This window comes from Platalea leucorodia (genome assembly GCF_965183815.1).
Source record: "Platalea leucorodia genome assembly, chromosome: 2".
Taxonomy (NCBI): domain Eukaryota; kingdom Metazoa; phylum Chordata; class Aves; order Pelecaniformes; family Threskiornithidae; genus Platalea; species Platalea leucorodia.
Window position 1 is genome coordinate 87,342,941 of NC_138824.1, and position 23,682 is coordinate 87,366,622.

Below are 23,682 nucleotides of genomic sequence, written 5' to 3' on the forward strand. Positions count from 1 at the left end.
GCTAAGGCTGGCACCCCAGCTGTGCGAAGGGACCTTCTCTTGGCCCTTCTGCCATCAGCCACACTCTGCTCCCGCTCGCCCCAACAGTCAGGAAAGCCCTCGCCTCTGCTCTTGTTTTTCAGATCACAAGAAGCAGCTCAAACAGGCGTTTTGCCGCAGGTGGCAGGGGCACCCTGGGCTTCCTCAGCTCCTCCTTCCTCAGGGCCGGCTGTATGGCTGTGCCCAGGGATGGGGCTCTTCTCCCCGTCCATTTATTGCCAGACATTTCAGCAGGCCAGCCGGCCCCAGCTCCTGGGCTCTGTTGCCATTAAAAGCTCTGCTGGACTTTAAGGGATGACTCTTAGCAGAAGCACTTCTGAGACCTAATGAAGCAGCATCAGCCACACTCACACGTCTCAGACCTGCTCACTGGTGTTTTCCTTCAATCATCTCGCCTCTTTTCCATGAGATATCAATAGGGTTTCCCTCCTTTTTTAGGCTTCTGTTTCCCTCTGAAATCCTTGCAGAGAATGCGGAGGCGAGGGCGTTCACTTTTGCTTTAGAGCTTTGCTGCTGAGGTTGTATCAAATACACAAAATATAATGATGTGAGTCATTTTTCATTAATTTTTCAGGTATATGAGAAGACCCTGCAAGTGTAGTTTACTTCTTGTTGACCAGTATGTATCTGCTGTAGATGCAGAAGTAAGAAGATAATAGCATTTTAAAATTATTTGAGCATACAAAACATACACAGGTACATTCATAAACCAGAGAAGTATCCACATTCTATAAACAAGCATCTAGAAACCAGAATATTCCAGGGATGCAGCCGAGCACGTAAAATGGTTAGTGGGTATACATTATAGCACGTATACAAGGAGAGGCTGAGAGGGAGAGGACTGTTCAGCCTGGAGAAGACTCAGTGGGATCTTCTCCATGTATAAAAATACCTGATAGTATTTATATATGGTGGTGGGGGGTGTGTGTGTATATATATATATAAATACTTGATGATATTTATAGAGGAGTAAAGATGATGGAGCCAGACCATTCTCAGTGGTGTCCGGCGACCAGATGAGAGGCAATGGGCGCAAACTGAAAGACGGGTCTGCAGTTCTGTGTAATCCAGCATGAGAGCACGATGTTTCACTAAGACAAGATCCCTTGCTGTTTCCTGGGTGTCCCGCACATGGGTGATGATAGGGTTAGATGAAGAACTGGTACTGGAACGCAGCTGAGAGAGATGCTGCCCACTGGCGCACGAAGGCAGTGAGTTGCTTGGGCACAGGCATATCTTTAATCTGAAACGGTTACTGACTTGGCTGCATCGTGGCTTCTCAGGGACACTTTCAGCTCCACACAGTTTTATACAGGTCAATAACTTTCCAGTGGGGTGGAAACAGCTTCCACAAAGGCCACTACAGGCAGTGGGAACTGCAGGCAGAAAGCAAGTAAAGGCAAGGAAACACCCCTTCTTCCAGAACTGCAAGAACCAGAAGCACATGAATGCATTTGGGAACCACACTGAGTATACAACAATGCTGTGCTTTATGGCTATCTATTTTTAAACACCAGAGGCATTATACCTGACTTTTAAAAAGGGAACAGGTTCATCAAGTGTTGCAAAAATAGCTCAAGAATCATTAAAAGCATGATTTTGGTTTGAATACATTTTCTTCAGTGTTCTAGCTTATTGGAGTAAGCTGTTACAAGCCTGGTTCACAGAATGATGAGATTTAAAGAGCTATATACCTTTTATTGTATTCTGTTGGTAGTGGTTTGGTTTTGGTTTTTTTTTTTTTTTAATCTTTAGGATATAGATTGCATTTTCAATATTTTTTTCTGATAAAAATATCTTTTAAAATGGACTTTTATTTTGAGCAAAAGCTGAGATTCTTGAAGAAAATGGGGCTTCAAGAAAAATACCAAGCATTATGAAGTTTCCATTCTTTCTAGAGAGGTAACAATGTGGCTTTCTGCAAGCATTTCACTGACTTAGTTTTACTGAGGTGAATGTTTTCAGCCATAGTAAATTCCAAGCAATTGTTATCAAACGTTCATATAAATTACTTTCAGGCCATGCAAATGTTTGCATTGCAGAAATCAGACCCTAAGTATTACCTGTCAGTCAGACAAGATAATAATTTTCTATCGTGAGACTTGAACACCACCCCCCCCCCAGCCCCCAAATACACAGCTTGGCATTCGGGTGGAACTTATTCAGCTTCTTGCTTCCACTTACAAAGTCAGAATGAATTGCTGGGGAGTAAATACTGGAGAAACTGTAAACTGACTGTGTAGAACTGGGGGACAGAGGAAAAAGAAACAAATGGCATCAGAGAAATTATTCTCTGAAAATTATTATGTGGGAATGACAGTTCTGAAACAGGACAGATACCATGTTATTCAGCTGTCAGCAAGGGTTGAGAGATGCTGGGGGAGCTGTGATAGTTGCTATACGAAGGTGCTAGTCAACTTGTCAGATGTAGGAAAGAGGAAATTGGTGGCAAGAGGAGATAATAGAAGAGGCAAGTGGAGGTAAATCAGAAAGATGTTAGACTAAGGGAGAGCTAACAGATGCTGCCATGGGAACTGCCAAGCAAGAGTAGGAAAGCTTGCTTGATTCTCAGACAGACCGCACACCCTGCAACTTACACATTAACACGAACAATTTATCCTGTAAAACAAAAAGATATTCTAATAAAATAACAAAAAGATGAGGGGAAGAGAGAAGGAGGCTATTAGGAATGTAAGCAGTATCCGAACATATGTAGTGAATTCCTCAACCCAAAAGAAAGATGTACAGAAAAGGTCTCTGTAGGGGCTAGCTCATAGCATGTTAAAATTGCTTCTGGCTTTGAGTCTAGTTGCAGTTAAAAAGCTGCCTAAGGTTACTGTATTTGAGCCAAAAGTTTTCTTGGGGAAGCAAATATATCCATTGAAATGTCACTGACACACTTTGGTCTCTGATGGTTCCTCACATCTGAAAGCTTTCCTGTTTTTTCCCAGTTTACTCAAGCTGGGCTAATAAAATTAATTATCTCTTCCTAAAAATTTGCCTAACTGGCATGCAAAACATCTGCTTTTCTTTCTCTTTCTCTATTTTTTAATAATCTCTTTATAATGATACCCTCATGACACCCTCAGAAACATATCTATCGCATGTCCTGAGATGAGATGACATGTAAGAGGGATATGTAACAGCTGTTTTGAAAATGGTTCAAGAAATAAAAAGAAAGTGGCCAGCAGTAGAGTCCCTAGTCGCTCCAAAGCATCTCCTTCCTTCCTGAAACAGATGCTGATGAAATTCACCTGGATAAAGTGCATGCATTTATATTGACAGGTTTGTCTGGGACAACAGTGGCCTGGGACAGGCATTCAAAAAGGCTTTGCTGATCCTAAAACAAGGTGGACATCTGGGATATACTGCTGCAGCTATCCTCAGTTATGCAGAAATGCCACAGAAACCAGCTTGCTAACTTGAGAGTAGCCTGAAAGTGGGGAAACTTTGGAGAGACATGGCTGGTCTTCTAGTAAATCTCAGCTCCTGGCTGCTGGGTGAGAGCCCAAAGCAAGTCCGGCACTCCCAAGGTCCCAGCCCTCCCCAGGAACATTGCACACATCTCTCCCTCTCTCCCCTCCTCTCTCTCTCCCTCTCTCCCCCTCTCCCTCCCCCCTGCTCTTCAGCCCCAGCCTCCCTATCCCTCTTCAGTTTGCTGTGAAAGTGCCAGAATTATGCCAATAATTATGCCAAAATTATTATTCATTTAATTATCATTAAATGTCCATTTAATGACAAGCACCAGGTGGTGCATTGCGTGGGGGTGACGCCCTCCTCTCAGGTGAGACCACAGCCTGCCTGTGGCCAGCTGATGCCGCGTGGCTGCCATGGCTGCCACAGGTAGCACCGGGAGCTGGGCCAGCAGGGGCTGCCAGGCTGTGCCTGGGGCGGATCAGCCTGCCCTCCCCAAAGCTGCAGAAGTGGAGTGTGCAAGGTGTACTCTACCCAAAGCCGAGTCGCCCCAATGTATCTTTTTTCCCCCCAGTCTCCCACCAGGTCAGATGCGGACCTTCTGGAAATGCAGGAGTACCAAAACTCTGACATTTGGAGCAGGAATTTCTGTCTTAGCTTGAAAGGTGTAATGGGAGCTCCCAAGCTGTTTACTGGCAGATACTACTTTTGCTTCCGTATGGAAAGACAGGCGCTGAGTTTCACCTAATGAAACAGGTATTGAGCCTTTGCCAAGGAAACCCCTCCGGAGTTAAGCCAGATACGATGTCCTGAAAGTCCTGCTCTGCCGTCCTCTGGCTCTGCAAACCGGAGCCCTGATTCACAATCGCTCGGGAGCCCGTGTCTCCATTCAGGGTGACTGTGGTGTGCACCTACGTCCTACGTGTGTATTTACTCCAGATGGAAGAGGACGACAAATTAACACTTTGAACAAAGTAGGATGAATGTGCGCGAGGAGTGGAAGAAAACTGCATTCAGGTAAAATCCAGATATGTAGATAGTAGATGACAATACTCGTTACACCCATTCCACTTCAAATTGCTTTTCATTCCTGGCAGGTCTTTGCAAATTTGCATAATGCGTAATCTTCCATGTTAATGGATCACGAGAGTTAACACTGTCAGTGTTGCTTAGGCAGAGCTGCATTAGGAGAAGGTGGCATTTCTGTAGCACATTTGTTTAAAGCATCAGCAATGAAATCATGGCTATCAGGTTCCATTCAAAGGTTTGAGAGGGCAGAAGTGCACAGAAAATGAAACTTCTAAATATATGCTCACTACAGTGATGCTGTTTGTTTACTTTTTAAGGCTGGCATGAAACTATTCTTTCAATTATTTGGTGATGACTTTTTGTATGACTCCAGACTCCATTTTGCTCTTTTGACAGTCGCAGATTTCTGGCTGTACCCCCTGACAGTTGCTAAGATGATGTGACAGCTGCTGACGGGATGTGAATACTTACAGTCCTTTGTGGTTCACTATGCTCAAGGAGTAAGCTGATCTGAACCCGTCTTTTGCTAATACAAATACCAGCTAATACAATTATGCAGTGTCTCTCTCTCTGGAACTGAGGCCTTTAACCCTATACTTTGGAATAAATCGTAACAGTTCTGCCCAGCAAAGCTAAACATTTGAATTCGGTGGCTACGTTTTAAAGAATCATTGAAAGATGATACATTTCCAAATACGAAAAGTATCAGAAGAATTCACTTTACCTGTATGGTGATCAAGAAACAATTCAATGTTTCTTGTCCTTTTGCAGCCACCACCGGGGCACCCGTCCACCGCTCTGCTCTGCGGGCAAGTGCAGTTTTGCCATTGCACAGACAGAAAAGCTGAGGCTCAAACCGGTTGCTTGACTTTTACAACAGGATGAAAGAAATCCTTGCCAAAACCAAAGCAACACCACAGCTGCTGTGAATCTCCTTCACCGTGTTCACGAGACCCATATTTCTGTTCAAATGCAGATAGAGTGGAAACAAAAGATTGCACTTTTAAGAGAATGATATCATAAACCCCAAGAACGGTACAGGTTACTCAGTATCAAGGCAATACTAACACAATGTGAATATTTAGCTGTCACTGGAAAACACAAAAAATGGCCACCCCCTTGGGAAGGACCTTGTGGCTTTCTCCGACGCCCCCTTCCCTCTGGCAGCCTGCGCTGCCCCTGCCAGTCTCCGTGAGCCGGGGGACAGTCAGTGAAACCCCCGTCGGTGATGGTGTGGGCACACCAAGCACACGACTCCCGAAGGTGAAACCCCTCACGGGTTGCAATGAGTTGTCAAACGCTGTAAAAACATCCAGGGGTGCACGGCAGAAAGCTGCGAGGTCTTTTGCAAGCTAAGGGTTTCGGCATTTTTTCTGTTCCGCAGAACCACAAACATTTTAGGAGGGTCTGTAAGTCCTGGAGGGGACCCCCCAGCCTCAAGAGAAGAGCTGCCCCTGGCTTAGCAGTTTTTGTCCCACGCACAGGGATCAGAGGTGCAGCCACCACTTGCACAAAGGAAGGGAGCTGTGCTAGAGACAGCCACGCAGTCTCTCACTCTTGTTAACTGCTTCATAGGGCTTTTTTCTGGTTTACTGTGACCTGTGTATTATTTCATAACATCTCAGATCACTCAGTTACTCCTGTCCAGTTTTGGTATTTGTCTGAAGCCTAACTTCCAGTTTTCATCTGCAGACAGTGTATCTTTCAGCTATTACAAACGCGTGCCTAATGCTTATTTGAAGGCTTTTGCTCTTCCTTTCCAGCCAGACCGTGCTCCAGACGGTCTTGCTTCTCCACCAAAATCTCTTCACTGCTCCTGTTGGCTCAGTTTCTGTATGAATGGCGGGACAAAAATTCGTAATTGAATGCCATTTGAAGGATGGTTGTGCTCTTCTTTCACCTTCGCAGCTCAGTGTAAACTCCAGACATTGCCTACGGCTTTTCAATATGTTTTTAGAACCATGAATTTCCCATGCATGTAGGGACAGCTGTAGAATTGAGGTAGCTTTCAAATAACATCGAACTGAAAACAACATATGTTTTTTTCTGACGGTAACTTTCTTAATCTGATTTCTATTAATTACTTACAGAAAAAACCCTTAGGAGTGCATGTCCAGCCAGAAGTAAGGTTCATTTTGCAGGAAGAAGAAACAGATAATATAAGCACACAACCTAAGCTCCCCAGCTTTTACTTGTAACATTACTTGCAAGCCAAGTTTCAGAATTTCATAACCTATGTTTATATAAAGGTAAAACGTACAGTTTCAGGCTGTAGCATTGATTTTTTAGGTAGACAGTTCAGGCCTGTGCCCAGGCCTCTGGCGCAGGCAGTCTCACTGCTGTGGTGACTAAAACGCGTGCTGACAACATTTTGCGTTCGTGCATGTATGCTTTTTTCACCTTGCGTGCTAGCGCGCGGTCTGCTAGCTACAGGAAACAACACACCTCTAGTTTTGGAGGGTGTTCTGTTTGGGTTTTTTATTTTATTATTATATTACAGTTTTACTGTTGTGTGTGCACGTTCTGGTTTTGGGTTTTTTTTTCCCCTTCCCGGTAATAGCAATACAAAAGAGCAAAAAACCATTTCTGTCATGTTATGAGCTGGGGGAAGAAACGCATGACCTGTCTTGCCCAGCACCTGACTGTTGTGGAAAAAACAGGCTTAGTCATTAACTGCAGTGTGCTTGAGATGCCGCCTCCCAGTCAGAATAACACCAGTAACTTCTAAAGAGACCCCCGCTTTCCCCTCCAGGAAAGAGCTGTAAAACATGGTCTCGAGCACAGTCGTCTTGACTCTGCATGTCCTATTCCATAACGAGGTCCTTAGCTTTTGTTAAGGTCTGCTCTCCTGAATTAAGTTGAAAAGCAGAAACTTCTATAAACAAAAAATAAAGCAGTTTGTGTGCAATTTCCTCATTTTGAAACATTGCTTTTTGATTTCCATCAGTTTTTTTATTTTTATGAGTTTGAAAATGTTTCAGATTTCAAAATTTGCTTTGAACAGCAGATGCAGAACGGTTCATATAGGAAACGTCAAACTGAAATGTTTCCACATAAACCAAAGTTAAAAAATAATTTCCTGTCAATAAATCTTTTAAATAAATCACCTCTCTTATCAGAAGCTTCAGTTCAGATGAACTGGCATTTTTGACACAAATACTTCTCAAAATTCTTGACAGCCCTCCTCTAGAAGTTGAGGATTATAAGTCAAGACTGGGAAGGAAAAATCTACAGAAATTCACCCTAGGGAAAGGACTTCTTAATCCTAATCTATTCTTTTTGATGCTGAAGATCCATGAGGTTTGTCTTTGCCCATCAGTGCCCTTGGACACATATGAGATGCTCACAAAGTGGCACTTACTTGGTCCTTAAGACATATTTGTCTTACTGCTCATCAACACTCCTTTGGGGAAAAACTTCTCCCATCGCTGAAAAGCTCTGCAATCAAATATATGTTCTTTATCACAGCAATGGCAGAGAAAATGCACTGCCTGCCTCTATTCTCCCTCAGGATGCTGATTGTTGGCCACCCCCCCTTACCACCAATTTGGGGTCCTAATTTTATAAGGTTCTTTCAGCTCTTTGTTCTACTATGAAGTACTGTGAATTTCCTTTCTGTTGTTCTACTGCCACATCCAATCGCTCGTAAGTTACTTTAAAAAGGTAAGAGAAGGCAAATAATTACTCGTACCTGGATGGAAGTGTAACAATATATTACAAAAACAATAGTTTGATTTTGCCTTTTTGTATTTCTCCCCTATATTGACTGCCAGAAACTGATTTGCTACTTTGGAAGTGAGATAAAATCAAACTTGTTAGCTTCAGATTTAATGAAAGCCTCTCTCTTTTCTCTTTTATTGCTTCTCTACTGATAAGAGTCTTTGTCTGAGCTTTCCTCTTAAAAGCACAGATGTAAAGTTTCTGGCATAGCTGATATTCTTTTTCGTGTAGAAATTTGTCCATCTGAATAGGCCTGAAAATTACAGTTTAGTTTTGTTATCTTAATTTATTTCATTGCAGTCACTGTATTTCTTTATTTTTACAGTTGCTGCCAGGATCCAAATAACAAGCCAATCCCATTATTAATTTCTTTAACAGTGACAGAGGTGTTCCTTCTCTTACATTAATGAGCCACCTTTTCTGAAACGGGCAGTTTATTACTGGCAGTAGGTGAAAAGTCAACGGCTTTCTAGTGGAAAAGGCCAAGCTGCATCTAAGTTCAACTGTATAATATGCTATAGCTGAGAAACAGGATTTAATTTCATTATTAAACCTGTACGTGCCTTTGGAAGCTGGACAATTTTAGCTGACTTTTCTTAGGTGGTTGGGTATCCAAACTTGTGAGAAATTGGATGCACAGTCCTATGGCACTGAAAATGGTTGATTTATTTTTCTAATACAAACTTTTCTTGGTAGCTTGAACTCAGCTGAAGATAATTTTGCTCCCCAGGAAAGGTCTTTGACTGTATTTCCCATCTGCACTGATGATGACGACGTCTGCTAGATTTCCCCACAACCACAATACCATAGCCTATCCCATATATCCTATGTGATGGAGCTTAGTGTTTGTCCTGTGATAGCCTGCAGGATCTCCTGCTGTCCAGCTTCTGAGCCAGGGCTGCCATCAGGATTTCTCTCTGTAGGCCTGGCCCATCAATATGGGATAGAGGGGCTGTGTCACCTTCTGAAGGCCAGCATGCCTCCTTCGGGGAGAACCACAGATGGCATCAGCTCCTCCGGACTGCGTGCTGGGGGGACAGTGATCACAGCTGGCATCTTGTTCAACGGAGCTGAGAAGATGCAGTTATTCCTGCAGTGAGGCAGGTGACAATAAAAATGGAAGAAAGAGAAACATCTGTGGTGCTCTTTAAAAGAAGAGGACGCTGGTAGATGCAAAGGGGCATGTTCCTTGAGAAGAAACAAATCTGAGCAGTACAGTGTCTGGAAGGGGGCTGAACCACAAAGTACAATCATGGAATCATAGAATCGTTAAGGTTGGAAAAGACCCTTAAGATCATCGAGTCCAACCATTAACCTATCACTGCCAAGTCCACCACTAAACCATGGCCCTAAGCACTACATGTACACGTCTTTTAAATACCTCCAGGGATGGAGACTCAACCACTTCCCTGGGCAGCCTGTTCCAGTGCCTGACTACTCTTTCGGTGAAGAAATTTTTCCTAATATCCAACCTAAACCTCCCCTGGCGCAGCTTGAGGCCGTTTCCTCTCGTCCTATCACTTGTTACTGGGGAGAAGAGACCGACCCCCACCTCCCTACAACCTCCTTTCAGGCAGTTGTAGAGAGCAAGAAGGTCTCCCCTCAGCCTCCTCTTCTCCAGGCTAAAAAACCCCAGTTCTCTCAGCCGTTCCTCATAAGACTTGTGCTCCAGACCCTTCACCAGCTTCGTTGCCCTTCTTTGGACACGCTCCAGCACCTCGATGTCCTTGTAGTGAGGGGCCCAAAACTGAACACAGTACTCAAAGTGCGGCCTCACCAGGGCCGAGTACAGGGGCACTATCACCTCCCTGGTCCTGCTGGCCACACTATTCCTGATACAAGCCAGGAAGCCATTGGCCCTCTTGGCCACCTGAGCACACTGCTGGCTCATGTTCAGGCAGCTGTCAGCCAACACTCCCAGGTCCTTTTCTGCCAGGCAGCTCTCCAGCCACTCCTCCCCAAGCCTGTAGCGTTGCATGGGGTTGTTGTGACCCAAGTGCAGGACCCGGCACTGAGCCTTGTTGAATCTCATACAGTTGGCCCCAGCCCAACGATCCAGCCTGTCGAGGTCCCTCTGCAGGGCCTTCCTACCCTCCAGCAGATCGACACTTCCACCCATCTTGGTGTCGTCTGCAAACTTACTGAGGGTGCACTCAATCCCCTCATCCAGATCATCAGTGAAGATATTGAACAGGACCGGCCCCAACACTGAGCCCTGGGGAACACCACTCGTGACCGGCCGCCAACTGGATTTGACTCCATTCCCCACCGCTCTCTGGGCCTGGCCGTCCAGCCAGTTTTTAACCCAGCACAGAGTGCACCCATCCAAGCCGTGAGCAGCCAGCTTCTCCAGGAGAAGGCTGTGGGAAGTACCTGAAAGCCCCCAGTAAACGGAGGCAGTGAACTGCGTTCACAGGTGGTTTTTATGTTGAGGAACTGTGAAAATCTGTTGATGCATCTAAACGGACAGGTGATCCATTTATAAATACTTTTCTACTACTGAACGTGTTTTTGAGGCAAGTATCATGTATTAAACTAAAAGGTTAAGCAAAAACTGAAATAGTGGAGCTGGGAGGAAAATGTACTTATGCTGCTGGTGATTTGAAGGGTTTGCGGTTGGTGTAGACACCCTGCATTTGGCTGAGAGGCCAGCGCGGAGGGGGCACTGCTGAAGAGCCTGGGCTAAGAAAGTGCACGCAGAGCAGCAGACCTCCAGCTATGGTAGCTGAGGGGTCACGGCATGTTCTTCAGTTTGGTTTATTCAGTTTAAGGACTGTCAGGCAAATGTTGTTGCCAAGAAATAGCCCAGAATGTGAGGAAGAGATGATGCACGCTCCCACCAGACATATGGCAGCTTTTAAGGAAGTGGATCTAATGTTTGACCCAAAGATGGCAAATGGTGTTTCTAACAAGAAGAAATCACAGTAGATACGTGGTTTTGTTTTCAGACTCTATTCTGCATAAGAAACTCCAGCAGAAGACAGTAGGATGGCTCTCTACAACAGCAGCTGAGAATTAATCCTTAACCTCTGAACTTCAACCTGTTACTTTTCTAGAGGCTCGTGAGACAGGAAGTCCTCTAATGCCATGTCCAGTCTATTTGTTCCAAACTGGTATTGCTGAGTGACTAAAATATGGCTGTCAAATCCAAAATTGTTACCCTGTGGATTCTTCAGGGAATTCTTAACTCAAAGCAGACTCTGGGTTTCTTTCAAATATGGTAAAATAGCCATAAGTTTTGTCACTCCTACACTTAATGTGTGAATTTCTTTAACAAAAGCACTGACAAACCTGCCTCATTCAAAGAAAGGATTCATAGGAAAGCGATTCTTATTTTTAGCTTTCAGGGAACGCAAGGAACTGGCAACTAAAACAGCAGCAGATGGGAATCCTGTTGTCTCTGCTCAGGAAGGACCTTCAAAGGCTTTGGGCCATCTTTCCATCTCAGCAAATCCTAACTTGAGCTTTCGGTCACATTTCAGAATATGCAATCACCTTCAAATAGTTTGATAAAAATCAAGCCAACTGGGTAGAAAAAGCATGGTGTATTAAGGCTCTTTCCCCCTCTACTAGCAACTGTTTCTTCAGGATGAGCAAACAGACTTCCAAATAGAATATAAGCTGGAACGATGTTTCAGATTTTTGCCTGCATCTTTCTGCAGCTGGGCAGCAGCAGATGTGCTAGATGGAGGATGCCCCGGGCAGCCTGTGAAGACTGGGCCGATACCACATTCTAACAGTCAGTTACTGTCGCATCCCTCCCAGTGTAACTGTAAAGCTCTCCTCTTCACCTTTCAATGCAGTGAAAACAATGAGAGCAATGCCAAGGGGAACTCAAAATAAATGGCTCTGGTCTACAACCAAGCCTTCCTGACAGCAGCAGAACAGGCTGTCAGTAGCCTCATCTGTCTCACTCCCAAATCCCGCCACACTGGAAGGGACCTGCCTTTTCCTAACACCTGCCGGTCTTCAGCTGCTGAGCAGCTCAGTTCTCCTCTGCATCCCTGTGTTTTGCTAGCAGCATTTCAGTGTCCAGCCTGTCCTTCCCGTAAAACCTCCGGGAATCCTGTGAAAACTGCAGGATGGCAGGTTTTACCGCAAGGGCCCATGGTGCCTACGAGTGTCCTGCAGTCCCTAAATTCCCCACTTCCCCTCAATTCGTTCAAGTTCCTGGAGTACCACCTTGATGAAGGGAGGCCTCCATATGCATTTTAGCTGTTTTGTGTCTTCTATTCTTTACCCACTAATTCTTGACATTCCTTTGCATTGTCTTCCATGCTGATTCCTCAGCTGCCTTTCTGAGGACTATCCATTGTGGCCCCGAGATCTTTTTCCTGAGTGGCAATAGCTAATCCTAGTGTCGGTAGTCAGCGTTGTCCTCTTCCCCCAAGCACTACTTGGTGTTTATTGATACAGAGTGTCACCTGCCGTTTTGTCACCTGGTGCTGTAACGATCCCTCTGCTGCTTCTTGCAGCCAGCTTTCAGACTGGCTATCCACAACAACTTGGTGGGTCACCAAACTCCATCATTTCATTATTCATTCCTTTTTCCTGGAAACAACCTGGATATGTTGCATAGCACAGGCTCCAGAAAAGATCCTTCCAGAAAGGATCCTTCCAGCAGGTGAAACGCGTGGTAAAGTGGAGAGTCCCTTGGTGTATTCCTACCCTTGACGTGCTCTCCTTCAGTCAGCACAGAAGATGGTGCTGCTTTTCACCTCATTGCAGCCAAGATTACCGGGAAGCCTTTGGTGAAGGGCTCCATGGAAAGTCCTTTGAACGTCTGCTATGTTGACCACGCAACTTTCTGCCTCCACAGGCCCCTGCAGCGAGCGCAGTGCCCAGGGCTGGGGTGAAGGCGGACGTGGCACTGGGCAATCCGCCCTGCTCCTCGGCCGATTCCCCATCCCTCCTCGGCTGGCAGCCTGCGCTCCCGTGCGGGACCCGGCTCCAGGTGCCCCGACACCCCGGGCCTCCGAAAGAAGGGACGCGGGGGGGTCGCTGGCTCCCGCAAGCGCCCCTCCACGGAGGCCGAGCAGAGACGCCGCGAACAGCCGGGACGCGGCTCGCCGCAGCCGGCGCGGGGAGCCATTGCCCCCCGGGCTCGGCACTGTCCACCCACCGGTGCCCGAGGCCGCGGGGCGCCAGGAAGCAGCGCGGAGGCCGGGCCCTGCGCGCCGCCCGCCCGGCCCCGGGTTAATCGCTAACCGCCCCGCGGCGGCCCCGAGCAGCCGGGCTGGGCATCGCGCCTCCCGCGCTCGCCAGGGACCAGCGGGCGGGCACCGGGCACCGCCGCCCCGCTGCCGCCCGTCCCCCCGTCGCTGCCAGGCCACCTCGGCGGGGGCCGGCGGCCGCGCCGCCATGGAGGGCGAGGCGAACGGGACCCTCCACCCGTCCTGCGGCGCCAGCGAGCCGCCCTACTCGCAGGAGCTCCTCCAGAGTAAGTGCGGCCGCCCGCCCGGGCCGGGGCCGGCGGGGGCGTGAGGGAGAGGGGGCTGCCCGCCGGCCGGCCGTTAACGGCCCGCTGCCCGGCCGCGCGCCGCCCTCCGCACCCGCCCGCGGCAGATGGCGGTGGCTGCCCCTGCCCCTGCCTCTGCCCCTGCCCCTGCCCGCCCCGCCGCCGTTCCCCCCCGGCGAGGAAATCCCCCGGGCGGGGGCAGGCAGCCGCCCGTCCCGGCCGGACCTCCGCCTGGCAGGGGCCGAGCTGCCTCTGGCTTCGGGGAAGGGAAAGAGGACGGGGCGGCCCCCCCCAGCCCAGAGATGCGGCTGGCGGGGGAGAGAACAGGGTGGCCGGCGGGGCCTGCTGGTGCCTGCCGGTACCTGCCGAGCCCCGCACTGCACCAGCCCGGCGCCCCGCGCCTGGTCTCGGGCTCCCCCGTGGTGAGATCTGAGGTGGGGAGGTGGCCGCTGAGGTGTGGGACTGCTCCGCCTGCAGCCGTCTGGAAGTGTTGGGGTTTTTTGAAGCAGGGTAGGGTAAGGAGGCTGGGGCAGAGGCTCCCCTTTGCAGGCACTGCTCGGTGTGCCTTCAGATAGGCAACAGCCACAGCGGGAGTTAGTACCGGTGGTGAGCATGAACTTCTCCCAAATTAAGCATAACTCCTCTGCAGTGCTTTCTTCTGTCTCCAGAAGCACCTTTCTTGGGAGAAAATACACCCCAACCATCAGCCATGGGTAAAAGTTGATATCCATACCCAGTGTCAACGGAGACATAAAACCCATCAGCTGTCGGTAAATGTTGATATCCATAGCCAGCTTCAAGGGAGAAGTAAAAAAGAATTTGGTGAAGGCATCAAGTTTTATCTCAGGCTAGATATATCAGGGGTTTATCCTTACGTTGTTCGTGTGCCCCACAAACTTCCACCAAGCCTCTAAAAAGTTTGCATGCCTAAGGAAGTTATGCACAAAGATGCCTATGAACATAAAATGGAAGCAAAGAACTAATACTGAGTAAATACATTTTTGCTTGTAGTCTGCCTGGAAGAGTTCCCAGAATATGTATTTACTGTATTTATTTATATTATGTATTTATTTATATTCTGTTATGTATTTACATTCATGGAAGGACATTTGTCCTGGAACTCCACCTTTCTGAAGGGGACTTTTGCATAATGCTTTGAGAACACGGAGCCATATTCTTCCCATATGCTGTCTGTGGATCCTGGAAAGATTTAGACATGAAGTTAAGGATTTGAATCATCCTGTGGAATCAGTGGTCTATCTGTGTAGCTAAGGATGAGTGCAAGTCTCACTAAGAAGCCCCTCAGAGATGGTGTCTTTACATTAAATGTTTGGAATGCTTATGAAATAAATCAGAACTGTCTGTTTTCTTTTCTCTCTCTGCAGGCCTTGACCTAACAGGGAGATTTCTCTTTGCAATCTTGACCCTGATGACACTAATTGCCAATCTGGTGTTTATAGAGGAAGCGGTCTACATCTACAGGAAAATCCCCTCCTCCAAAAGATCAATCATAATTTGGATTAATGCTGCAGCTCCGGTAAGAAAAGAGATAAAATTGAATGTTGAAAATAGGGTTTCCCTGAAAATCCCCATGAACCTGCTTTATCTCTGCCCTTGTACAACCCTCCTCCCTTTCTCTGTAGGTGATCGCTACTACTTCATGCATTGGCATGTGGATTCCTCGCTCAACAATGTTTACAGATTTCACAGCAGCAGTGTGAGTATTCTGCTTTTTTCTAGACATTGCCCCAAACCCTGAATTTCTTCCCTTTAAACATCTGCTGCTCTTGGTAAACACAGTCATTTTGTAAATTTAACAATTTAGTAATTTTTGGTTTGAGTTGAAATGTCTTGGCATCTCTTTTCTGGGAGGTGGAAAACGCTGAAGCAGTTCCCAGTGCTACAGTCCCCTAGTGTGGGAACCTCAGTATGAAAGATCTGTGACTTGCATGTAATTGATCCCTCGGATTGACAGTAGCTTTGAAGCAGTACTCTTTCTTTCCTCTCTCTGTGTGTCATGTGGAATGAGACTCTGACCTGTGACTTCTCTGTGCTTTTACTAATGATGAGCCATGGAGGTCTATTATTAATGGTGGCAAGTGAACCTCCGATGAGTATATCAATGTAAAAATGTTCCACAGTTGTCCTGATAAAAGCGCTTTCTGTACGAGCATGACAGCTCTGACATGCACAGAGAAGAATGGAGAAATGTGGTCCTTGCTTTCTGGAGGTGATGGCACAGCCCTGGTAGGCAGAGCCAGGTGGGGGGACGCCGTGGGCACTCCACAGTGGATTTTGGGATGATTTTGGAACCCACTGCAGGACAGTATCACAGACTCTCAGGAATAGCCTCACCCCTTGTCGCATTGCATTTACTAAGAGAGTAGAGTGAAAAAGGAGGGAAAACACAGTAGCAGGGAACACGGTGAGCATGCAGCAATTTGCGCAGGTAGTGCACATTACCAAAAATTTCCAAGGATCCAGTCCTATGGCGCTTTAAGCCTATCTGAATCCCCCCTCCTCCCTCGCCCAAGCTGCAGGTTCCTGTCCCTTCCCTTGCATCCGCTACCGCTCACAGTCTCCAGCTGCACCACAAACTCCTTCAAGGAGGCAGTGCAGCTGAAGAGGACCTCTTTTATTTGGTGGGGTTGGATTTCAGTGAATCAGTTCCCTAAATCCGTTTGGGAAAGGGAGGAAAGGGCGGTTGCACAATCTGTAGTTCCTGGGAAGGGTTGAGAATGCGCAGCTGGTGCAGGAGGGGGAGAGGTGGGGTTGCAGCAGCCAGTGCTTGGATCAGCTTTGGTTGCAGAGGAACCACACCCTGACTGGGGCAGCACATGCAGTGATAGCTATATATATATATATGAACATAGCCATGTTTGTTGTTGTTGGTTGTCGGTGTTTTTTTTTTAAAGGACAAATAGGACTCGTGACAAGTTTGGACCAGTCAGGACTAGGTAACAGATAGAAAAGTATGTCCATAACGACTTGGGTCAGAAAAACCTGTGCTTTAATACTGACTCTGCCACCAGCCACCAGTGCAGCTTTGTGAAATTCCACAGCTATTCTGTGGCTCAGCTTATTCCTCTTTCAGTGATGTTAGGACAGTTCTGGTCCTCCAAGGTGATGGAAAGCTGAAGGTTTTTCACAGCTAGTGCTAGAATTTCTGTTGATTGCGCAGCGCAAGCTGTAAAAACCCTGGACAGAGGGCGGCACTGGCATGCCAGAGACGCACAGGCAAGTTCAAGCTGGCATTTTCTTCCTCTCCTAGATTTTTTGCCATAGTTATCCACAAGTTCCTGATGATGATGATTAAAGAATGCGGAGGTCAAAAGCTGCTCCTCAGGCGGTTTGAAAATGATCGCTTCAAGATCAGCACCGGTCCCTGCTGCTGCTGCTGCCTTTGCCTCCCTCGTGTGCCCATCACTAGGTGAGTTGCCCTTTAAGATCTCCCAGCTGGAAAACGGCTGCTGGAATTCAGCCAACTTGGCAAGGCCAGGCTTACAGCAAACGGCCTCCCTGCTTCCCGAAAGTCAGTCTCAAGCTGTCTGTTTTAAACAGTGCCGTCACTTTGGGGCTGTACACCACCACTAATTTATTTTGTTTTTATAACACAGAATTTCGCATAAGAGTCGAGAGCACGAGCTCTCTCAGTTTAACCCAGTGCAGTGTTCCCACTCGTAGTAATGTTGAGCACTGTGGTATCTCCCCAACTAATCCCATTCTCTTTCAAGAAACCATTTCTACAGTAAGCAGTGGTGTGTGGGAGGAGGGATTTCTACTCTAGAAAACCTAATAATTGAGATTTCGGTTTCTTTTCATTCCAGAAGGGAACGAATGTCTCCAAATTGGGTATTTTTCACAAGCAGAATTGTCAAATTGAGGCTGTCTTGAAAGAAAATTTCTCTTACTTCAGCGGAATTGAAATGTTTCATTCTGATTTTGACTTTAAAACTACTTCAGATTCAAATAATTTTTAGAACAAAAAATAGATGCAATTCCTGGAAAGCTTTGATCTCAACGAAATGGCATTGTCTAGTGAGACAAAAGCCAATATTTTCTTCTATTAAACTTAGTATTAAAGCACCTTTGAGAAGTAGGGTGAGGACGGAGAGCTGCACCTACAGGAGCCAATATACTGTAACAGAAACCCTGGCTCCTTAGACCACTGCCTGGCGGGGCTCCTCCTCTGGCCAGCGTCACCCTGTCATTTACACGCCGCTCCACAGCCTGGAAGCCTCACGTATTTCCCAGGGCTTTCTTACTGGCACAGAGTATGAGAACGTTTCTCTCATTAAAAGCAAAAGCTGAAGGACTGAATGTGCAAGACAGAGACTTCTCTATGAGGGCCTGGTCATTATTGTCAGAGGGACCTTAAGGACTTTATAGTCTGGGTAAATGACAGCGGCAAACGGAACGCAGCATAGCGGTTTGTGATGTTTAATTTTTATTGTACTAATTCTTCCTTAAACTGTCTCATTCAGTATTAGAATTTAAACTTTTTTTTTCTGTCATTTTATTTTAATGGAATAACAGTAATTATTTACATGGAGGGGGCACCAAGAAGAATAGGTAGTAAACTGACTGAAAAATATACCTCCAAAAATGGATGTAATACAATGACGTAAAATCAGCAACTGCTGATATGGCTCTAAATGACACCTACTCATTTTCATGGGCATTGGTTCAGGCTCGTTTCAGCAGTCAGAGCTGAAGAAATGCCGTGGGACAGAGCTGTGCTATAGATCTAGCGTGTCACCAGTATATTTGTTTTTCGTCCCACGTCTGTCACCCTCTGTATAGGTTGTGGTAGCTGAGAGCTTGGGAGAAGATCCTCTGCTCTGCCCTCCTATTGATCAGTCCAGTGACAGCTTACCCAGGGTGACATTAGCGAATATTAACTCCTTTCAGGAGCTGGATAGTGCCTACTACTGCTGGGAGGAAGGACAGCTGTCTGTTTTAAAAAAAGGCTTTTTGCTCTGCAGAGGGCTTAAGGCTCCTTCTCCGCGTCTGTAGCACTGGGAAACCCCTCTGCTGTCTCTGCTTCTGACTTCTAGCCTTTTCCCATTACCGCACAATTTTTTAAAAATATGGGCAAGCTGTACTAGAGAAAGGTCAGTCTCATATTCCTCCTGTAGGTATCTTCTGGGGAAACAGGGAGCTACTCCCAGGGAGGGATTTGTTCTTTTAAAAAGCCATATACTATCAAGCACTCCTGGGAAAGCTGACAAGGTATAGGAGACTGATGAGGCAAAGTAACAAGCCATACAGTGGGGAGAGATGTGGCAGAAGAGGTCTGATGGTTAAGAAAGATAGACCTGTGTCAACAAGGAAGACAACTCCTGGTGTAGCAGTGACTGCACTGTTTGTCATATTATTCTTTGAAGTCCTTTGGGAATAATAAATCCTTGAAAAGGCACACGCGCTAAATGGCTGGCCAGTTGTAGGCCCTTCCACGTGTGTTTGTGCTGTTCATAACCCTGTGGTTATTAGCTATATTAATATAGCAATTTGTGTAATTCCTGGTTCATGACTATATCCTGTAACATACTAAATGGCAGCCTGTTGTCTGCTGAGGTATCTCCGACGGCAGCCTCGAGGGCCCAAGGAGCTACAGCGAAGACAACATGAACAGTACGGGAAATACACTGTGCTAGACTAAAACATGAGCCAGCCGTAGCAGCCACAGCTTGTCCTGTGAAGACTGAAGGAGAGCTCAGGTCAGTCAGCTTCCACGTCCTCTGTTAGCAAGTGCATCTTCCCCTTTCCTGGTGCCTTTTTTAATGCTGTCAGGCCAGGTTACTGTGTACGGGCTGCGTTCTGGACACTGTTTATACTGACAGAAGTAAGGAAATCCTGAGCTGTCCTGCTGGCCTTGTGCAGTTGGCCAAGTAAAAGATAGTTCCTTTCTCCTGCTAGAGTACAGAGGAGCAAAACCAGCTGCTTACGTGGTAGTATTCATGATGCATTGAAAAACTACCAGTCCTTTCACCTAGGTCTGTATGATTCCCTTTCTTGATCTGCCACAGGACTAGGAAGCATCTGAGGAGGAAGGCTAAATTGCCCGATTTCATCAGAAAACTGAAATAGTAAGGCAGCAAGGCAAGAGCAAGTGGCATTATTGTTCAGAAACCGGTTATGCTGCTATTGGCTCTCTGGTTAGCTTCGGGGCAGAGAAAGACATCATGTTTTGCCCAGCTTTGGTTAGTATGTAATTGCTGCAGAACAGGAAAAGTACTGTTTTTGTAGAGACTTTACTAAATAAACACTGGAAAGATTTATTGGAAAAGTTTTCTAATCTTGAAGCTGTTCCTCCCCAGATTTTAGCCACATGCTACAGGAGTGGAAAAGTTTTGCAGCTGACAGTATCCAAAAAATGTTATTAAGGTTGCTAATAAGATTTTGGCCTATGTGATTTTTTTTTTTTTTGGCCAGGCGAACCCTCTTTTGGCTGAAGCTGGGCACCTTTCAGTTTGCTTTCCTTCGACCCGTGCTCATGTTTTTATCAATAGTGCTTTGGACCAATGGCAATTACACCCTTTACAATGTAAGTAAATATTTTAATCAGAGATGGTCCACAAAATACGTAGGTTTTAGGGTTGATGTTAGTATCTTAGCCTACAACTAAACCGTGAAATCTGGGAGCACTTCTGAGTGAGTCCTTACTGGATTCTTTTGAGACCCTGAAGCATGTAATTTCTGCCTTCCCCCAGACTCTCCATTTCCTGGCTTCTCTTGGAAAGAAACTGGGCATCAGGGTGCGCTGGGCATCAGATTATAGAATCACAAAATCATAGAATCGTCAAGGTTGGAAAAGACCCTTAAGATCATCGAGTCCAACCATTAACCTATCACTGCCAAGTAATTATGCTCCAGTATGTTTCCTAGCTTGTATGGTTAGAATAGCAGGACTGCGAGTTGCCCTGTGGGATATACCTGCCCTGTGTTTTGTAAGGTACAGCCTTAAGAAACAAGTGTATGTACTGGCATGTAAACAGGAAGCCCAATTTTATGTTTTTCTGCAAATGATGGTGATTTTTATATCTGTGCAAAGTAGAAAAGATAGTACTGTACTTCTGCTTTGTACCACGTAAGCTGCAAGATGATGGAGAAGTCTGTATCTGCTAATAATTTTGCACCTCTTGGATAACTCAGATTACAAGTAATACATTTTTTTGTTGTTTCATGGTATCAAGTAAATGACGCCTCTGAGGTGTCATGCTGAATATGCTCTCATGAGCTAGCTGCTGAGCGTTCCCGGGTGTTGCTGGGGTCAGATTGAGGGGTTGTGTCACTTGTTACCTTCCCAGGCTGAACAGATTTACCTGTCCGTGCCTGCTGGGTGAGAGCACTGTGCTAACACTCCAGTTGGTACCGTGCAGTTTCCCCCTGCAAACCCCAGCAACTGCTGCTGCCATCAGCTTTTATGGAGATAGAAACAAGCATTTTAACGTCATCATCCAGTCCACAGCTTCTTCCTGGAAATAGTAAAACACACTGTAAAGTTTTATAGGTACGCTTGTTTGATTTGCTTCTCAGTTATCTCCCAAAGGAGCTGCAATATGGATTAGCTGCTTCATTGGTGTCCTCACCATTATTGCTCTGTGGCCGGTTGGAATCATGTTTCAACAAGTTAGGACTCTCCTCATCTGTAAGAAGATCATCCCAAAGTTTGCTCTTTATCAGGTGAGAAGCGTAATATTTCTGATGATAAGAATTTCTCTTAACTGCTGATATAACACTGTCTCTCTGGTTCTTGGTGCTTTGTTGAAAAGTTATATTATTTTTTTTCCCATTAATTGCACTATGCGAAGGCATATTTTTACCTGATTAAAGCTGCATCCCTTTGAAGCACTCTCCTTGGCTGCTGTTCAGTTTCAGCTTGAGCCAGTTTACCTCTAGTCTCTCAGGAGTGCTGGAGATGTGAAAGCCGCGTAAAATCCATTCATCTTCAGGCAACTGAGATCAAAACAGCACCTTCTGCGAGGCTTGAAGGAAGCGTTGTAGATGCAGTATCCCGAAACACAATGTTAAAATACTGGTGTGTATTTTTAAAAACTAGGAGAGGATGTGGAGCATTGTGTGGGTGGCTGTTGTTTGAACTGTTTCAACATGTCAGAATGTTCTGTTTTGACAATGTTTTTCTTGGCCATTCTGCACTTCAGAGTTAGATAATAATGAAAATACTGGCTGGGAATCATTAAATAGTAAGGAATAGAACTAGGTAGGTTAGATTGAAAAAGCCTAGGGACAGGGCCACCCTCTTCTACATCACCCTGAAGAAAATACAGCAGAATCCTTGGATATGCATCCGTCTTGAACAGGACATAGAGAAAGGCTGGTGCACTAAGGTTTCTGTTAAGTAAATTATTAAGCACTTACAAATGCAATAACCAGGATAGTCACACCTGCAAAGCTGCATTAGGGTGAATCCAGGTTTAGGATGGCAAACTGCATTAATGGGAGGGTTTATACTCACGCAGTTACGCCAGCAGCCAGAGAGACACTTTGGTATCTCCAAGGCAGCGAAGGCCTAGCTCAGCGAATAGCAGGTAATTTGATGCGTAAGTGATTGTTGCTGAAGCCAAGCTGCGAAGAGTCCTTCATCCCTTCTGGCAAAGAAGCCAGTCTCATAATACTCGGGGAGCACCACATCTCCCTGCTGTGGCAAAAAGAGGAGACAACAGAAAAAATGGTCTTTGAGTCCTTCCTCCACTAAGGGAGACCATAAGCTTATCAGTTCGCTTAACAGGAAGTTTTTAAAACATTGTTACCTATTATTCAGAGCTCAGTATTGTTTAAAATCCCAGCTGGGAGTCCGTATATTGCACCTCCCAAATGAAAGGCTAAGAAGAAAAGCTGTTCAAATAGAGGTTTAATTTAGCAGTCACATTCAGAGCAGTATCACCCTGACCTAAAGATGAATTCTGCAGAATGGCAGGCAGCCTGCTGGTAGACAGGAGGAGAGGGAGGGCAAGAAAGGAGAAAGGAGGCAAAAGAGGGTCTGTTATGAAAGCAGAATTGTTGTGTGAACTATAAACCTTTTCCTGGTAGCTAAGGCATCTGTTTTCTCTTTCTGGTGCAGTTAATCGTCATTCTGAACCACCTGCAGGCAGCTATTATCAACATCTTGGCCATACAAAGAGTTATTCCCTGTGCTCCACCACTCTCCTCTTCAGCAAGAGGAGCCTGTAAGTTCTTTTGGGAAGGATGTTCTTCATTTACTTATAAAGGTGCCTGTTCAGCATTGCTAACTGCAGTATCTGGTGTTTTCCCAAAATACTAACTTCCTGGGATCATGCAGCTTTTGGAGGATCTCAGCTTTTACTTAAAAAACAGTAACAAAAGCTTTATAGCTGTCATAGTCGCAGAGAAAAACTTGATAATGAGAAGAGTTGGAATCAGAGATGAGAGGACAGGAAATCAACATGCATAATTACTCTTAAATCTCTTGCATTTTGAATGCATAACTTATTGTGTGCTTATTGATGGGCAATACTGTAATTCTGTAACTGATTTTATTGCTGAGTGTGAGAGACACTCCGTTATGGGGACAGGATGGTGGAGTTTGTTCCTTCTGCACAGATGAAAATTAATAAGCCAGGTATTCACTTTGTGTGTGACAGTCATTTCCCTCTTTTTGGGGCTTTTGTCTGCCTCCCTTTTTTTGGCAGATATGACCCATCAGCTCCTCATCATGGAAATGTTTCTGATAACCCTAATCTCAAGGGTGGTCTATCGGAGAAGATACGATGACCTAGAGCCTCTGGAATGTACTGCCGAAGGAGCTGGGGACAACAAGCAGACTCCTAAGATTATCCAGAATGGTGCGGTTAGTGAAGATGGATTGCCAAGGGTTTAGAAGCCTCACTGCTCCTATTCTGCAGGAGCTGGAAGCTCAGCTCAGGAGCCTGTATATTCTTGCACCACAAATAGCCACTGTCCATGTTGGAACAACTTCTGACATAAATGCCTGTGAGCTGTAGTACTGAAAGGACCACTAGTGGAAAGATAACCCCGTT

At 46.0% G+C, this 23,682-nt stretch overlaps 1 protein-coding gene across 1 annotated transcript; it reads left to right on the plus strand.

Annotated features, from left to right (window-relative positions):
* Positions 1-13,563: 13,563 nt before the first annotated feature.
* Positions 13,564-23,522, plus strand: LOC309603039 (organic solute transporter subunit alpha-like; the record flags this gene model as incomplete). Its single annotated transcript, XM_082337380.1, has 8 exons — positions 13,564-13,642; positions 15,046-15,197; positions 15,304-15,377; positions 16,932-17,090; positions 20,096-20,207; positions 21,200-21,346; positions 22,746-22,851; positions 23,335-23,522. The coding sequence occupies 8 exons, from the start codon at positions 13,564-13,566 to the stop codon at positions 23,520-23,522; spliced, it is 1,017 nt and encodes a 338-aa protein (XP_082193506.1).
* Between the last annotated feature and the right edge of the window lie 160 nt (positions 23,523-23,682).